The sequence below is a fragment of the Galleria mellonella genome, unplaced genomic scaffold (assembly GCF_026898425.1).
Source record: "Galleria mellonella isolate WM207_F2 unplaced genomic scaffold, CSIRO_AGI_GalMel_v1 utg19, whole genome shotgun sequence".
NCBI classification, from domain to species: domain Eukaryota; kingdom Metazoa; phylum Arthropoda; class Insecta; order Lepidoptera; family Pyralidae; genus Galleria; species Galleria mellonella.
In genome coordinates this window covers 4252421-4269767 of record NW_026442028.1, presented here as the reverse complement: position 1 = coordinate 4269767, position 17347 = coordinate 4252421, and the positions used below count along the sequence as shown (strand labels likewise).

At 33.5% G+C, this 17347-nt stretch overlaps 1 protein-coding gene across 2 annotated transcripts in view; it reads left to right on the top strand.

Moving 5' to 3' along the window:
- LOC113511373 (protein embryonic gonad) overlaps nt 1-13961 on the top strand; it is a 179657-nt gene extending 165696 nt beyond the window's left edge. For both annotated transcript variants that reach the window (XM_052894099.1, XM_052894098.1), the window contains one exon: nt 11509-13961. In XM_052894099.1, the coding sequence (XP_052750059.1) occupies nt 11509-12432 (924 nt within the window). In that variant the 3' untranslated portion in view covers nt 12433-13961. The remainder of the gene's footprint in view (nt 1-11508) is intronic.
- Nucleotides 13962-17347: the final 3386 nt, after the last annotated feature.

Below are 17347 nucleotides of genomic sequence, written 5' to 3'. Positions count from 1 at the left end.
AGGGTCATTCTACAGGACTCTTGCTTCCACATGGTCACTATTCAAGAACCTTTAGTGTATAATAGAATAGAAATCTTTACCTCTTTATTTTCAAATCGTTATTTTTTATAATTATACTTCTTTCTTTTCTATTGTTTATCATCCAACGTGGTACTAGAAGGTCAATAACCTTTCCTTATGCCCAATGATGGGACATTAACAGGTTATAGTGTACGATCAACTATTTATTAAAAAATTGGAATAATTTGGAAAGTTGTCACAAGAGAAAAGAGGCAATAAATGGATTCTAGTGAAAACCGACACATTATAATATTGACACAGACAAATATAAAACGTCCAATCTTTGTTTGTATTAAATTACCCATTAAGATTCGTATTGTGTCAACCAATCATTTGTTTCGGAGAAATGCGGCGCTAAAAGTTAAATAAGAAAAAAAAACACTCATTAGTAATGCGCGCGATTTGCATAGAGCACCGTGCGTAGGCGCAGGTCAGGTGAAGTCACAAAACTGTTTCGATACATTTTAGATATTTGGTGTGTAGGCCATTTGTGTGGTGACTGCACGTGGTGTGTTTTGTGGGACGTCCATTTTATAGAAATTAATTGATTTTGATTGATTGATTACATAGTTGCTCTGTAATTGTTGTGCAATTTATTGATTATTGATGTTTAATTTTTAGTTTAGAGTAAATAAAATTTTAGTATTCCAATAATTTGAGTGTACTCATATATAAACGACATGTCTCCTTTGGAAAACACACTATATCTTGAGGAGTTAAAAAACATCGCTACAAAAAAAACATCTTAATTAAATTCCTATCACTGATAGGAATTAGCACCGAACTTTAAAAGAAGGTGAACACAAAAGATCATAGAAAGGTCGCAGTAACACAGCTTTTTCTGCTTGAAAAACCCTTCTCTCAATAACAATAATAATAATAATAATAAAACATCTCAGACGGTTGGGATTCCGAGGCGGCTTACTCTCGGGAAAGACGCAGAAAGCGGTTCTCTTAGATTCTGCCCGCATTGTACGCCGGTTTCTCTCCCTGGGGCCCTGAACCCCGGTCGACTGTTATTTTGCCGGGGGTTAGTTTGCCATCTCCTCTCTTTAAGAGGCAAGATGTGGATTTTTGGAAATAATAATAATAATAGGGGGAGAAAAGTCCTGAAAACTGCCTATACATGGTCACCCTATCGAAATGACACTTTGTCATCATTAACTGCGCATTAAATATGATTCGTCAATACAGGTGAAAGTATACGGCCGGGGGCCAGTCTGTGTTTATTATGAAATGCTATATTTGTAATTTATAGCCTGCATTCTAATTAAGTCTGTCAAAGGTTGCTCTTTCGAATTATACAGGTCGTTGGTATTTATGTATTACTGAATATAATATATACAGATTGAATTTTTTATGTGTATATCAATTATAATAACCGTAACTGTGATACATATTGAAATGTGCCTAATATCAATTTCAACTTAAGCATTAGTTAACAAAAAAAATTAATAACCGAACTTGTAGATTTGAAAAACAAAACACGTCCACCACAACAGCCGATGATGTCATTTACAAGAATAAAAGAAAAAAAATATTTATTCCTAACAAAATACTATTTTATTTTTACGTATATATGTAGTAGTATGTATGTACGTAGGTACATATGTATGTTCAAAATCTTTATGGAAGCTAAGTATTTTGGCTGTATTATTTGAAGCGAGTCAATATTAAAAAGACATATTTTTGAAAATTTTATTAATTCATAATTATCTCAAAATTCGGCCGTGTGGTCCCGGCATAGAATAGTCCACCCCTTCCTTTACCATGGGTATTGTAAAAAGCGACTAAGGAAACTTAATAGTAGAGGAATGAGCAATAAACTTTAAAAGTCTAACTGCGGTTGCCAACCCGTGTGCTAAGTGTAGTAACTACTAGCAAAACTCCCTTTATGGGAAAGTCTTATGGCCAGCAGTGGACAGTTAAAGGCCGAAATAATGATAATGAATCTCAAAACTACTCGTAAAATTGTTTTTTTTTATTATATTATTGACTGTTCGAATAAACCTCATGATGTTCTAACGAAACCGACGTGCCTAAAAGCACAAAAGACTCCAAATCATCATCATCTTCCTACCCTTATCCCAATTATTATTTAGGGTCGGCGTAATATATTTTTTATACATATACAAAAAAAAAATGGCTTATATTTTTATGACCGGCCTCACAAAAGACTCCAAATAAATAAAAATAAAAAAAAATATTAAAAATTAAATATGACAACCCTAACTTATTCGATTACATAAATGATAGCATCCATCACTATGCATATCTAGTATTGTTTATAACTAGTCATTATATGGTAAGATTAAATAAATATAGGAATATAGGTCGCAGTACCCGATGCTACTAAACGCACGCATCGCCCGCGGCCAGCGATTTTCATTCTAGTACACTGTGAACTGAGTAAGGAGCGGAGCGGATAGCGTTTTGTGTTTACATTCTATTTAATTTACTGTTTTAGTAAAAAAAAGATTCGTTTTAAGCTCAATGAACTTTATAGTTGGTTTGATAAAGAAATGCAATGGATTGGAATTTATTTTGCATGAATGTAGGAGAATTTCAGATACAAGTGTTGAACATTGCTCTTAGACATTCTGATTTAGTGGATGTAAATATTTGATAGTTATTTTTTATAAGTCAAGTGTGACCATGGTAAAATATAGATTTCAGCGTTTACGTATTTTAAATTATGATAACTCTAGAAAGTTGAATTTAGGATCATCGTGTTTATTTTTTTATTAATTTTCTTAGCTATAAAACAATTTTTAGAAAATTCAACTTGAAAGTGGAAACATAACAACATTCGTATAAAGCTACAGACAATATCTAATTATTAATATATCAAATTATTAGTTTTTTTTTATATTGTTAGGGAGTCAAACAGATAGATATATGACCTAATGGGAAGTGATTACTATCGCATAAACACTTGCAACACAAGGGGAGTTACTAGTATGTTGCCAGTCTTTTAAATGTTTGTAAGCACGTTTCTTGTAATACTCCATATTATGTTGTAAGTTATTTATTGTTAAAATATTAGGGCAGTTTTGAATTTTTAATGGTAGTCAGCATAAAACCATCGTGGCATTTACAATGTATGATAGTATTATTCATTTCCAAAATAAATAAAAATAAAGTACATTACTTACTTGTATAGCTACATTCTGTTTATAACATTTATAGATATATAGGTATATATCACTACCGCTCACTCATAACGGCTCAACTTAGTTACTATCTGAACAACTGATAGATCACAGTGAGGATATCAAGCGACAGTAATTTATTACTTACTACCATCCAATATGTAGAATACCAAAAATGTCTAATGTCATGACTGTCCAAATTTGTAAAGATTACCATCAGAATTGAGAAGTTTGGATTTATTTTAGCCTAATTCACGCGGGCAAAACAGCGAGATACAGCCATAGATAGATATAGATGGATAGATACTCTTTATTGCTTCTTCCAAAAGATTACAATAGTAAACTTATTATAAATAAATATATGTAATAATAATATAATTAATTTTTACAATTAGACAATATTAAATCGCTACCGCTCTGTTCATCACAAAGCTAAGGGCCGTGTAAGAGCGATAGGCGTCACTCGCCGTGAGAACACCGAGCGACCGTGGTCTGCCACCGTGCGCCATTACAGCCATAAACTATTGTTCAACATTCATACACACGAGGCATTGTCTAATGTAATTTAAATATATGCACCATAACGACTCATAAGTCAAAGAACCACTACGGTAGTTGTTTTTGCATAAGCAAAAACAATAATACGAAATATGTCAATAAACGGTACAATGCAATGTTATAACGCCCAACTAGTTACTAATGGGGGGAAAGGGATTGTTGAAGCAAGCCAACAACAAAATATCTTTCAAATAATATCGTAGTCATGCGAGTATTATTGTTCGCAATTAGTAACTATTTTTTTTTTTTTTTGGTGGATGAAAATGGTATGGTAGCCCCGCCTGCGCTAACGGAATACGCTGGCGGAGCACCTGTGAAGGGTGATAGATGAGAATGAAAACAGGACAGTTAGCCCATCATGATGAATTTAAACAACTTAGAATGGCAAACAAGCTGACGGCCCACCTGATGAAAAGTGGTAACCGTCGCCTATAGACATGAGCAGTACCATGGACATAACTGACCATGGACGTATACTGTTTCACCCATGACACCCTCCATGCGTTGCCATTCCTGAGGACTCAGGTGTTATTCCTCTGTACCCTGTAAATTCACGCCATATCCCACCCTTCTAACCGAAACATAGCCATGCAAACACAACTGCTACACGGTAGAAACACGAATGGGACAGAGGTACCCAAGCAATCGACTTTTGTACAAAGTCTCCCTCTGGTTTAGGAAACTGGGTCTAATTAAAATTCTAAAAATGGTTTCGTAAATTAATAATATGAGTACCTATTTATAATTTAATAAAGATACACCTATCAAGTAACCATTTATGATTAAAGCGAATTGTGTAACGTTAGGACATAAAAACCTATGTCGCAGACACCGTCGCGTTGGCTAACCGCGGTCACAGTATTGCACAAGAGTTTAAACTTTGACCGCGCCGGATTCACTTGCGACAAATAGCATTGGACAGTTATGTTTATAAGTGTTGCCAGATACGATTATATATCTCTGCCTAAATTTATTTTTTCTATTACAAAATTATACGGTTTTTATATTACAATTTTTATTCGATTTTCAACCAAAAATTGTGATGATTAGCAACAAAAAAGTGTGTCTTTTATTGTACTACGAAGTTGTTAAACAAGCATACAGCCCGTCTGATGGAAAGTATCACAGTAGTTTATAGACGGCAGTAACACTGAGGGCGTCTGGGGCACATTGCCGACCCTAAATTAACTCTCTCTCTCTGGGTGGGGAAATATATGGGACTGGTAGTCCGCATTACTTGCAATATACTCTGTCATGTCGACCTCCACGTGGTCCCCCCTGGAAACCATCGTGCTGAATTCCAGGTCTCTTCATCACGATGGGCTAACTGACCTGCCTTTTCCCTCTTACCTATCATCTCTCACTAGTGCCCCGCCAGGGTATACCGTTAATGCAGGCGAGATTATCATTCTATTATCATCCACTAAACAAAAAAACTCTCTCTTTCTACATTAACATTTAACGTAATTTTTTTTTTGCCTTGAATAATAATAGAGGTATATTTTACTACTAAAGGCAATAAAATTACATTAAAAGTTATCTTTACAAATATTAAAACTCTCAGAAGAATTACCAGAAATTCTTCAGCATCATCATCGTCATCATCTCAGCCGTTATCCGTCCCTGCTGGACGTAGCAATTTAAATTATCTTTAAATATATAAATTGTTTCAAGACAAATTTTTACCACAAATTTCGAAAGAACAGCCAATCTGGCAACTGTTTTATATAACAACACTGGCATCGTTTTTAGGTATCACATGTTAAAATTCAAATATATATATATATATATATATGTGACCAAGTAACTGGTGATCGTAAGAATGGATGGATAAATGAATAAATGTGTATACTTTATTTGCATTATACAATATAGGGAATAAGCAAGACAATTAATAAATGTAACGATACAGTTGTATAAGTACAGTAAGGCGGTCTTATTGCTGAGAGCGATCTTTTCAAGGTAACCTTAGAGTACTAAGTAATGAGTGTATTTACGTTTTAGATTGTACCGTCTTATGTTAAGTCAAAGGAAGTTTTTAACTAACCACTGAGATACAGGCTCAGCCTAGTTCGGTGGCTAGTGGATGTAACTAGGTGTAAACTTTTATTAAATAAAGAATTATCAATTATCAATTATCAACTAAGGTTACCTTGAAAAGTACTTTTAACTAATCATTGTACAAGTAGGTATGATAATATTGTACTCGTATAATTGGGAAAGAAAAATATTCAAGAAAAAATAAATAGATAAATAAATGGATAAATGTTCGTTATATTTTTACGCAAAATCTATGAAACTGATCGGAATTAAATTTGGTACAGGTAGGTCAGCATATAGAATGCTTTATATACTAAATTACGCGCGCAAAATCACGGGAAATAACTAGTAAAAAATATGAGTAATATTGTTTTGTTTTTGGTTATTATTCTTAGATCTTTCTTTATTTTTATGTATTTTAACTTAAAGAGAGGATATTTGATTGTGAAAATACAAAATATAGAAGCATACCATTTTACTTCTCAGAAATGAGAAATACCATGGTACCTCATAATATCCATGGTGTTGTTCATGTCTATAAATGACTATAACTACTTTCCATCAACTGAGCCATCCAGTATGTTAGTATGAAAAAATGGCCAAATATAAATTAGAGGGGTTCCTTTCTAGCTGTTTGTTTATCTGAAAGGAACCCTAAAACTACTGTTACGACTGCCATAGAATCGAACTGAATCTATATTTGATTTCAATTATTTATCATCAATTTAAACAAGATGGACGATTCGGCTGACCACAAAGTAATAACATGCTGTTTATTTCCGCTTCGATTTCCGTTTCGTTTACAAACTTAATTAATTTTTTAATGAAACTTTAAATTTCGTTCATATATCTCACGTATAATGATACGAGAATTGATTGTACTAATTAATTATATATATAAAAAAAAAACAATCGAAAACACGGATAAGAAAACAAATTAACCCGAGCGCAGGCGGTAGACTCGCTATCTGCCATGTTGGATTCACGTTCCATGGTAACAGTCAACATACCTCTTATTTATTTATTTATTCATTAGTACAAATATGTATACATGGCGGACTTAATGCTAAAAGCATTCTCTCCCAGTCAACCATAGGCAAGTGTCAGAATACTCGAATGCGGCACTACTAATTATTGATATACATACATACTAAAATTACATATACAAACGAATAAATATATATATGAATAACAAATATACTTACACATATATGATATATACTATATTATACACGAATTTGGGAATAATATAAAGCACTTATTGCTCGGATAAAAATAAAAAGTGACCGTGAATGCTTTTTTTGAAAGACGGTTTAGTCGGTAGTCTCTTAATGGCATTAGGAAGCGCGTTCTAGAGTCGTGAAGAATGTAGGAGAAAAGAGTTTGAAGCGTAACCAGTAAGGTGAGAGGGGATGTCATGTCTATAGGCGACGGTTACCACTTTCCATCAGGTGGGCCGTCAGCTTGTTTGCCATTCTAAGTTGTATAAAAAAAAAAAAAAAAGGGGAAAGACAATTGGGGAGTATTATTGGAACGAAAGTTACATTCGTGAGTTTCAAAAAGAAAATGGAAGATAACCTCTTACCACTCTATTACGGATTACGTTTTTCTTCTTTAATGAATGATAATGGCATGGTAACCGCGCCTGCGCTATCGGTATACACTGGCGGGGCACCAGTGAGGGATGATAAGTGAAGATAAAGCAGGTCAGTTAGCCCACCGTGATAAATACATTTGGAATTTAGCACGATAGCTTTCAGAGGGAACCACGTGGAGGTCGACCTGACACGGTATATTGCTAGCAATGGGACTGACAGACCGCATTACTAACAATCCCTTCCCCCCAGCAGTGGAGAGTTAACGGCTGGTACGGTACGATGGTACTTGTATAATAAGTACATGTAATGTTTTTTTTTTTATATGAAAACGTCTCTAGAGTCGTAAGAATCGTATCTGCGCCCACGCGTACTGCATTCTTTGGAAGTTTGTCATATTGTTTTTGCGAGATAGAATGACTGCTCGTAGTAGATTATAGTAATTTCCATAGTGATTTTATTATTTGTAAGATATACAGACATACGGATAGTATGCGGTGATATATATATATATATATATCCCATTAATCATACTTCAAATCAAAACATAGTTATGCAAGCATAGTGACTTCACGACACGAGGTAATGCAGACTATCAAACCCATTATTAACAATATACCCTATCAGGTCGACCTTCCCGTGGTCCCCCCTGGATACCATCGTATTGAATTCCAGGTGTATTCATCACGATGGGCTAACTCACTTGCATTTTCATTCACACCTACCATCCCTTACTGGCGCCCCGCCAGCGTATACTGATAGCTCAGACGTTACCATTCCATTATCATCCATTAAAAAAAGCGACAGAAGTACCCAAGGGAACAACTTTTGTACAGTCTCCCTCTGGTAAATGATATTTATTTAATAGATATTTATAATAGGTAGAAAATTAAGTACGCATAATACCTTAGTATAATCATAACTTCAACTTTCGTCCTGTCATAATTATTGTAGTAGCTTTTACCCTCAACTTCGTACGCATGACTTGATATTTCTCCATCTTTCATATACCAAATTTCATAGTGAATTTTTTAGACGTTAAAGTGCTGTAACAAACATACGAATCCACTTTCACATTTACAATATTATTAAAGTTATTATTATACTAATAGATATACGAAACCTTTATACATAAAGTTAAAAAAATAAAATATATTTGTCAAAATAAACGCTTTAAAAGTTCGCAAACAATTTATAGAGTTCAAGCCCATAAAGCGATTTCCTGCTTTCTAATTTATATTCTTTTGTATTCTGAATTCAAACCAATAAACGTGGGTGGTGATATTAGAGCTTCCATCCGAACACACGACTAATTTGCAACTATTTTATGTCTTATGTCAACATTTCTATGTAAATAACAGGATAAACTTAATTAGAGTGGATATGTGTTAATATAAATTACAATTTATGTGTATAATGGAAAAACATGTAACCAAATATGTTACTATAACCATCATTATAAAATATATTTTAAGGCAATAAAAATATTAATAAATCCTTTATTAATTATACATATAATAATCATATAGATCCGTGAAAAAAAAAATATTATAAATTATTAATCTCACTATTTATAACAATAATCGGTTTGATTTATATATATATTTTTGTCTTTTATACTTAACTGGTTTCTAACTGGTAACCTTTGAACTCAAGCATTGTCAGTAAAAATAATGGTAAGCTATTTCAGTTGTTTTTACAATTAAAATGCCACTGTCGCCTATAGACATAATTTATTTATTTTATTTATTCATTAGTACAAATATGTGTACATGGCGGACTTAATGCTAAAAGCATTCTCTGCCAGTCAACCATAGGCAAGTGTCAAAATACTCGAATGCGGTACTAGTAATTATTGATATACATACATACTAAAATTACATAAATAAACGATACATAATGTAGATAAACGAGAGATACATACACAAAACATACCATACTGTTCTTAAATTTCCATCCTATAGTTTATTGTATTTTCAACCGAATTTATAAAGTAGAAGGTTATCAATTCGATTGTATTTTCTTTTGTGTTTGTTACCTCATAACTCCGTCAATTGTGAACCGATTTGAAAAATTCTTTTTTATCTGAAAGGATATATTTACAGATTAGTCCTGTAGAAATTTTATCAAAATCGGCACAGTAGTTTAGTTTTTAAATTGAAATAACTGCTACAATTAAAGTTGGTTTCTTTTTTCGGGGAACATTTTTTTTTTATATCCCAGCCTTCAAACTGATACACAGCCATGCAAACACAACTGCTTCACGATAGAAACACGAATGAGGCAGAGGTACCCAAGCAATCGACTTTTGTGCAGTCTTCTCTGGTATTTCAAAATATACTACATTAACTTTATTTTTTTTATCAAAAAATATTTTTTTATTCCACACTAGCGGGCCGTCCCGGCGTCGCACCTGGTGGATATTTTTAACATTTTAAAAAGTGGCCATTAAATCTGCACATGCGACGGAAGCTTAAAAATGGAGTAACTTTTCTCGTTTTCCAAACATCTTGCTTCACTGCTCTGCTCCTATTGATCGTAGCGTGATAAAAAGTATACTATACCCTGCCTAGGAGTATGAAGAATAATTGTACCAAGTATCGTTAAAATCCGTCGACTAGTTTTTGTTTCTATAATGAACATACAAACAGACAAAAATTTTACTGATTACATTTTTGGCATCAGTATCGATCACTAATAACCCCCTGATGGTTATTTTGGAAATATATTTCATGTACAGAATCGACCTCTCTACAGATTTATTATAAGTATAGATAAAATAATAACAAGTTTATAATATTAAATAAATCCAAGCAATGTATATGCGAAAACATGAATAAATTCACCGTGCATTACAGACGGGCATCCTCGGGTCATATCTTGGCGGGTAATTGGTCAGTGCCATTACTAAATCATTATTTCGCATAACAAAAGCAAATCAAGTCACGTACTCGACGAGGCACGGCTCAATTAGAGATATCAACAACGCGCGATCCACACTCATAAGGAAGAGGGACTTATCTGAAATTTCTAATCTACTGACTCACATGTGCGTTCGCGAATTTCCCTCTCTATCTACTCAGAAGTTGTACTTCTTAAAGGCACACAGCAGCACACAGTGTCCCACCGTGTTTGAAATGGTTGAACAAACAGATTGCAAACTATGATGATACAGTGACAGTTAACTGGTTGGAAACCGCATTATGACAAATTAGCTAGCGTCATTTCTAAGTGAATACCGGTTTGAAGTGCGCTATAAATATTATCTTTGGGTGTTGACAGTTACTGCTTGTTTTGGCATCTAAATCATCGAGCTTTGATTTATGCGTTTTTATTTTTTGGTGAACAACCGTATCGTATAGATATCTTTTGATTAAATCTACAATTTTTTTTTTATGATACAATAACAGTTTTTTTTTAGAGCAATTTAGAACATATAGTTTATGTAGGATCATTTTTAATTTCGTATTACAAATACAAGTATTCAAATAAGGTATGCAAGCAATAACCGCAAATTGCAACACAAAATATTGTTATAATCCCAAATAATGGGACAGATCGTTATTTACTGCTGAAAGTGTACTGGCCACACGACGGCATGGAGTGAAACTGTAGCACAATCACATATTTTACGCTTTCGTACGAGTTTAATTGAGAAAGAAGAGGCCCGAGACCGCTCGCAGCGGGGTAACTTCCAAATTTATTTTAAAAATCCGCGAAAGACCCCCATTATTTATGTCGAGAGGCGCAACGCAACAGGACCCGCGTCGAACTCACTCCAGCAATATTAAGTGTGAGATACAGCCTTATTCGTGTTGACCCAGATTTTAATACGCCTCGCAGTGCTCTTTATGATGACTTTTTGAAAAATGTAATTTTTAATTCCGAGCAGGGACGGAGCGAATTGAATGGGACCACAGATGATTCTTATTAACAGCATCGCTTATAAATTGCTATTCCTTATGCGATGCCGACGGAAGTCTGTCTATATTTTACGCAAAATTAATGCACGCGAATATCCAAAAGCGGCTCAGGTTTTTGTGTAACGTGTGCCCTTTTTTAATTTCTCGTTATTAATATCGCAATTTTCTCTTTTATTGCAGTCGTTCTTCGGGCGTACGTACAACAACATATCTTCGATATCAGAATGCAAGAATAATAGTGAATGTGTAATAAATAAGAAAAATAGAACGGCCTGTAAGGCTTGTAGGTTACGGAAATGCCTTTTAGTCGGCATGTCCAAGTCGGGCTCGAGATATGGACGGAGATCGAACTGGTTTAAGATACACTGTCTACTGCAGGAGCAGCAACAACAGCAGATAAATCAATTACAAACAAATAAATCCCCACCAACATTCAATTCGTCCATGAATCCGTCATTTTTGCCTACAAATCTCTTACCGGCAGCTGCTTTAGCCGAATATTATAAGAACTCCGAGAAAAGTCACTATACAGAAGACATAACGCGGCAAAGCGTATCGCCGTCCGATTCTGGCGCGTCCTCAGCTGATCCAGAAGACGATAATAGTTCTAGAAGTACTAGCGGTTTAAGTATATTCAGACCAACGTCTTCGCCTTGCAGTGAAAAAGATGTAAGATTACAAGCTATTAGAAATCAAAATAAAGATGTCAGAAAACGAAAACCGTCAATTTTGCCTCCCTCCTCGCCATTCGGCCCTGTATCAGCTTCCCCGAGTTTTTCTCCGAGGCCATTTTTAGCAACAAACATGAGTGTGATGAGATCAGTTCCCCCAGCAATTTCCAATTGGCAGAATCGTAATGGTGGGGAGACTTTACTACATTCCCCAGCGGTGGCGGGAGTCGCGATCGAGCAAGATCAACCAATAGACCTATCAATAAAATCAACAGCCCTACTGTACAGAAGTCCCAAGAACGAAGAAGTTAGTGATTCGGAACCAGAATTAAGAATTGACCTTGGTGATGACAATAGTAAAGACATAATGAAAAATCCCCTAGATTTGTCTCTAGTTCCGAAAAGAACAGAGGAAGTGCCAATGACTGGATGAAATTTAGTAACTAACGTTTAGTAACCGTGAGTCAAAGGAGCCATTTTGTTTCTCTATTTATATGTATATATGGTAGTTAAAAGTATTAATTAAAAGAGTTAAAATTTTATAATTAAAATGCTACCGCCATACAGTATTTAAGCAATTGTACATTCCCCTCTTCCTGATTACCTGATCTTACTACCAGTTGTTTTAAGTATTGTTATTTTTTTTTTATTTGTGTAGATAGTATTTTTAGTTTGGGTGATGAAGTTATGAAATCTTGGGAAAATGATCTGGGTGTTATTATTACTATGTATAGATTGGAATGACTAAAAAATAGTGCATTCTACATTTTGTACTGAGCAATTCTTAAAGTTGAAAAAGGTATAATTCTGTTTAAAAAAATATTATGTTGAAATAAATAATCAAATTTGTATAGTAATAAAAATATTGTGTATATTAATTGATGCCAGTAATTGTTCACAAATTATGCCAGTTTATTTTTTGTCTTACCATTTTAGTTTTAAGTAAAGGGATAAGTGGCCAGTGAATGCAAAGCTCAAAATTTACGTGTACAAATAAGTTTAGATAATTCTCGTTAATTGTATAATATTAGGAGATTTATATTGAAAATTATATAAGTATTTATTTTTTAGTTCGTAGGCCAGTGTATTGAGTCATTTTCTTGTAGGTTACAATTTTTAATTAGTTTTTTTTTTTGTAATTTATAATTGTAAACTAGTGTAATTGCTTGTGTGTTATTTTGTTATTTGTTTCGTTTTTATTTTCTTAGAGATTTTAAATAATTTTAATACTTTCCTTTTTAATGATGCTCAAACTGATAGTTAATATTTGATTTGATAGGTTCATAGGTAAAATTTCAAAATAATAAGTACTTAATATTGTCTGAATTTATAATAGAATAGATTTCTTTTTTGCTGGAAATTTTTTTGGGAAGTCATTGGAATTTTATATAAAAAAAAATGTTTAAAAATAGTTTCAATATTAGTACAACATTTTATAGTACTTAATAAATAGGCAGTTTTTAATTAAATTAAATTACAATGTTTTGTTTTTATTTTGCTCAAAAATATATCTTCGATATTTAATATGAGATTTCAAATACACTTACCTTAATTAATAATAAATAAATAAAAAAGATTTATTTGATAATTTAATACAATTTGTTACGTTACAACTATGACGTGCCATTTTATTGAACAATTAGTGTCATAATTTTTTTTTTTACAATTACAATAGAATGTAATAAAAACAATAGAATTTTACAATTTACAATACGAATCAATCCTTTAGGTCAAATATACGTAAACAAAGACTTACTTTCATAATTAATTTAAAATGTTATAAGAAGTATAATTTTGCAAAATTTTTATCAGACTACCTTCAATTTCACTAAACATGTAAATCTGTACTGATTAAGTGATATTCAAACTCAGTTGTTGTTATCAGTGATACGATATTTTTATATGTTTTTTTTTACATTTATAAAATAAATCTTAATATATTTGAAGAGAATAAACGTGAGTGCCTTATATATAAGGTAGTTTTATTTACATCTGCCAGGGACCTGACGTGACTATATAGAACAGTTGTATAAAGATTAAAATTCTTCTTGTTTAAATGGCAACACATGGAAGGGAGGTATCATGGGCGACACAGTATTGAGCAACTGTTATGTCCATGGCACTGCTCATGTCTATAGGCGACGGTTACCACTTTCCATTAGGTGGACCGTCAGCTTGTATAAAAAATATGTAGGTCATTGTACTTTAATACTTTTATCATGTTATTTTTAAAAAAATCATTAAAAACGTATAATTATTGGAAGAGAGCCTTTTTTCAGGTAGAAAATACTGTGACACTGTAAACTTTCCAGGAACTTTTGTGCTTGCCCTCTTTTAAAAATTCGCTGCTAATTCTTATCAGTGATAGAAATTTTAAGATGCTTATTGTAGCGATGTTTTTTATCTTCTCAGGATAAAGTATATAAAAAAAATACAGTATCTGTGTAATATTTTTAATACACTTTTTAATTAATCATTTAGCTTGATAGAGAGAAAATTAAATTTTAAATTTAATGAGTTCATGTATGATCATTGTAATTCATCATTCAGAGATTTTAATCCTTATCAATTTATTTTTTAAGTCATCATGATCATCATCTCGGCCGTCATTTGTCTATTGTTGAACATAGACCTCCTCAATAGACTGCTATAAAGAACAGTCCTGAGCCTCCTGCATCTACAGACTCCCTGCAATGCATTTGAGCTCATCACTCCATCTAGTGGAGGGTCATCCTAAGATGCGTTTGCTCGTACTTCCACTCATGAATTTTCTTCCCCATTAGTTCTCAGTTCTTCGATCTAAGTCACCAGCCGATTGCATTTTTTAAATATTCAATTTGAAATAAATATTTAAAATTATTAATTTTTTTTTTCAAATATCGGCTACTAATCTTTGGTACAAACCATGTGGACTTTCAGAAAACCTTATAAGAATCAGGATATGTCAATTTGAATTGTCAATTACCATAATTATATTCAAATTTTTCCATAATTTATGATCGATCAACATTGACAATCCCTGTTCAGGTAATTATATTCAGCTTAGTAAGTAACAGTAGTTCAAATAGTAGCGGTTACACTGAATAATTCAAAAGAATTCTGCATCATATTTAAAGAGCATGGAAAAGACGTTCGTATGAATGTATGTAGCTCTATCATACTCGGGTTTCTGCCTCTAAGATGCTGTGCTTTCATTATTGTATTCTATTTATGTGTTCTATTTTAGAATGGCAAACAAGCTGAGAGCCCATCTGATGGAAAGTGGTAACCGTCGCCTATAGACATGAGTAATACCATGGATGTAACAGAGTATACTGTTTCGCCAATGATATCCCCCCATGCGTTGCCATTCCTGAGGACACGGGTGTTATTCCTCTGTACCCTGTAAATTCACTGCCATATCCCACCTTTCAAACCAAAACATGGTATTGCAAACACAACTGTTTCACGGTAGAAACATTAATGGGATAGAGGTGGCCAAGCAAGTGACTTTTGAACAGTCTCCCTCTAGTAAAATTTTATAGTGGATAGCTAAGCTCCCTGCCGTGTGGTCCCACCATCATACGTTTGACATGCGTCATAGTATATTCTGTAATGTCTATATACATATGTCTATCAATAAGTGAGTTAATGTTATATGTAAATATAATTCTATATCAAGCCAGAATGAATAAACCAACAAAATACAATACCACTAAAAATGGAAAATTGTAGTAAAATTTATACATTAACCCAACTATATTATCAAGCTGGTCTGGTGGTAATAGCAGGCTAGTATCATTCTATCAAGGACAGTATGTCTAATTTACGAGAAATATTACCGATGTTTCTCAATAAACTCGACCCTTAAGAATTCAATTCAATAATGCTGTACAAGCCAAAGGGTAACATGAACTACATAAACTGCCTTACAAATTACTGCGTCAGCATAATAAAACTTTAACAGATTTAATTGGTATCATTATCTCCATCGCTCCATTTCTGACACTATTCAATCAAAGTGCCGACACGTCAGTCGACCGGCGACCTTATATCCGACAGTTAAGTTTGTAATTCCTCTAACAAGGTGCAATGTTCTCGTTTTGACAACACTTTTGTCACTCAATTTAATTGGAATAATGTCACAGTGGTACCCACAAATCATTGGTTTTTCAGTGCGTCCGCGTGTCCAGCATTCCCGCATATACGTAGTCGGATGTTTACGCAGCAGAAAGAAATGTACCTCGTTAGTGATATATAATGGAAGCTTTACGTTATTGACTGATGTACAGTTAGGAGCGACAGTGCTACAGTTTAAATTAGGGAGTCAATGAAGTAAGACGACTTCAAAACTTTAGCATTGTAGATACAAATTTTTAAATACACTATCGGGACTTAAGGCGATAAAAAATTTGCAGATAAGTAGTAATCTTTATTCTTTAATGTGCATATAAATTAATTGTACCAGAAAAACGAACATACTAGTGCATAAAGGCAAGCTTATTTCTAAAAAAGATTTTTTCCAGCAAACCCAATATGAGATAAACTGATAGTTTATTACTAGTTACAGTCATACATGTGTACCAATCGACTTAAATGTTATAGTTGAAAATAAATAAATAACATGTATTTACAATTGAAAACACCGGTAGTTGTAAATAAATTAATAAAAATATATATAAGTAAATATGTATAAATAGATAGATATATATTATATATAATAAACAAATACAATAAGTACGTACGTCAGCATTGTGAGAGGTAATAATTCTTCAGACGCGATTTGAAAATCTCAATGCTTGGGCTATTTCTAATTTAATGAGCAAGTGTGTTCTATAATTTAATTGCAGCCACAACAAAAGAGTCTGAATAGGCTTGGCCAAAATGAATCGGAGTTCGTAAGTATAGTAGTATAATATAGTACATACATACATACTTTTTTATTGTCGACATTTCGACGTGGATTGCACCGCGTCGTGAAGACGACAGGATTTTCGTCGCATCAAGTCCAGATAGTATATTCAAAGGTTTGTGTTCTAAAGAACTCTTTAATACGAGGCCTACAACTACCTTACACTATCGCACCGCTCATCATTGGCGGCGAATCCATCCTTGCACCTTTGGACCAGAATGATCACGCAATGTCCAATTTCGGAGCTTCTTCCCGCGAATACTCAGGTTGTCGATTGATTTTCCTGCTGAGGTTTTCTCTAGAGACAGCATGGGATTCTTCAAACAGAGCGTATTAAGGATTCTTAGGGAATGGCAAAGCGCGAGTGACATCCTTGATTTTATAGGCGTCCACAGGCTGTACGTTTGTTTGCGTATCATAGTAATATAAAAAAAAGTTTCTCTCAAGCCAAGAATCC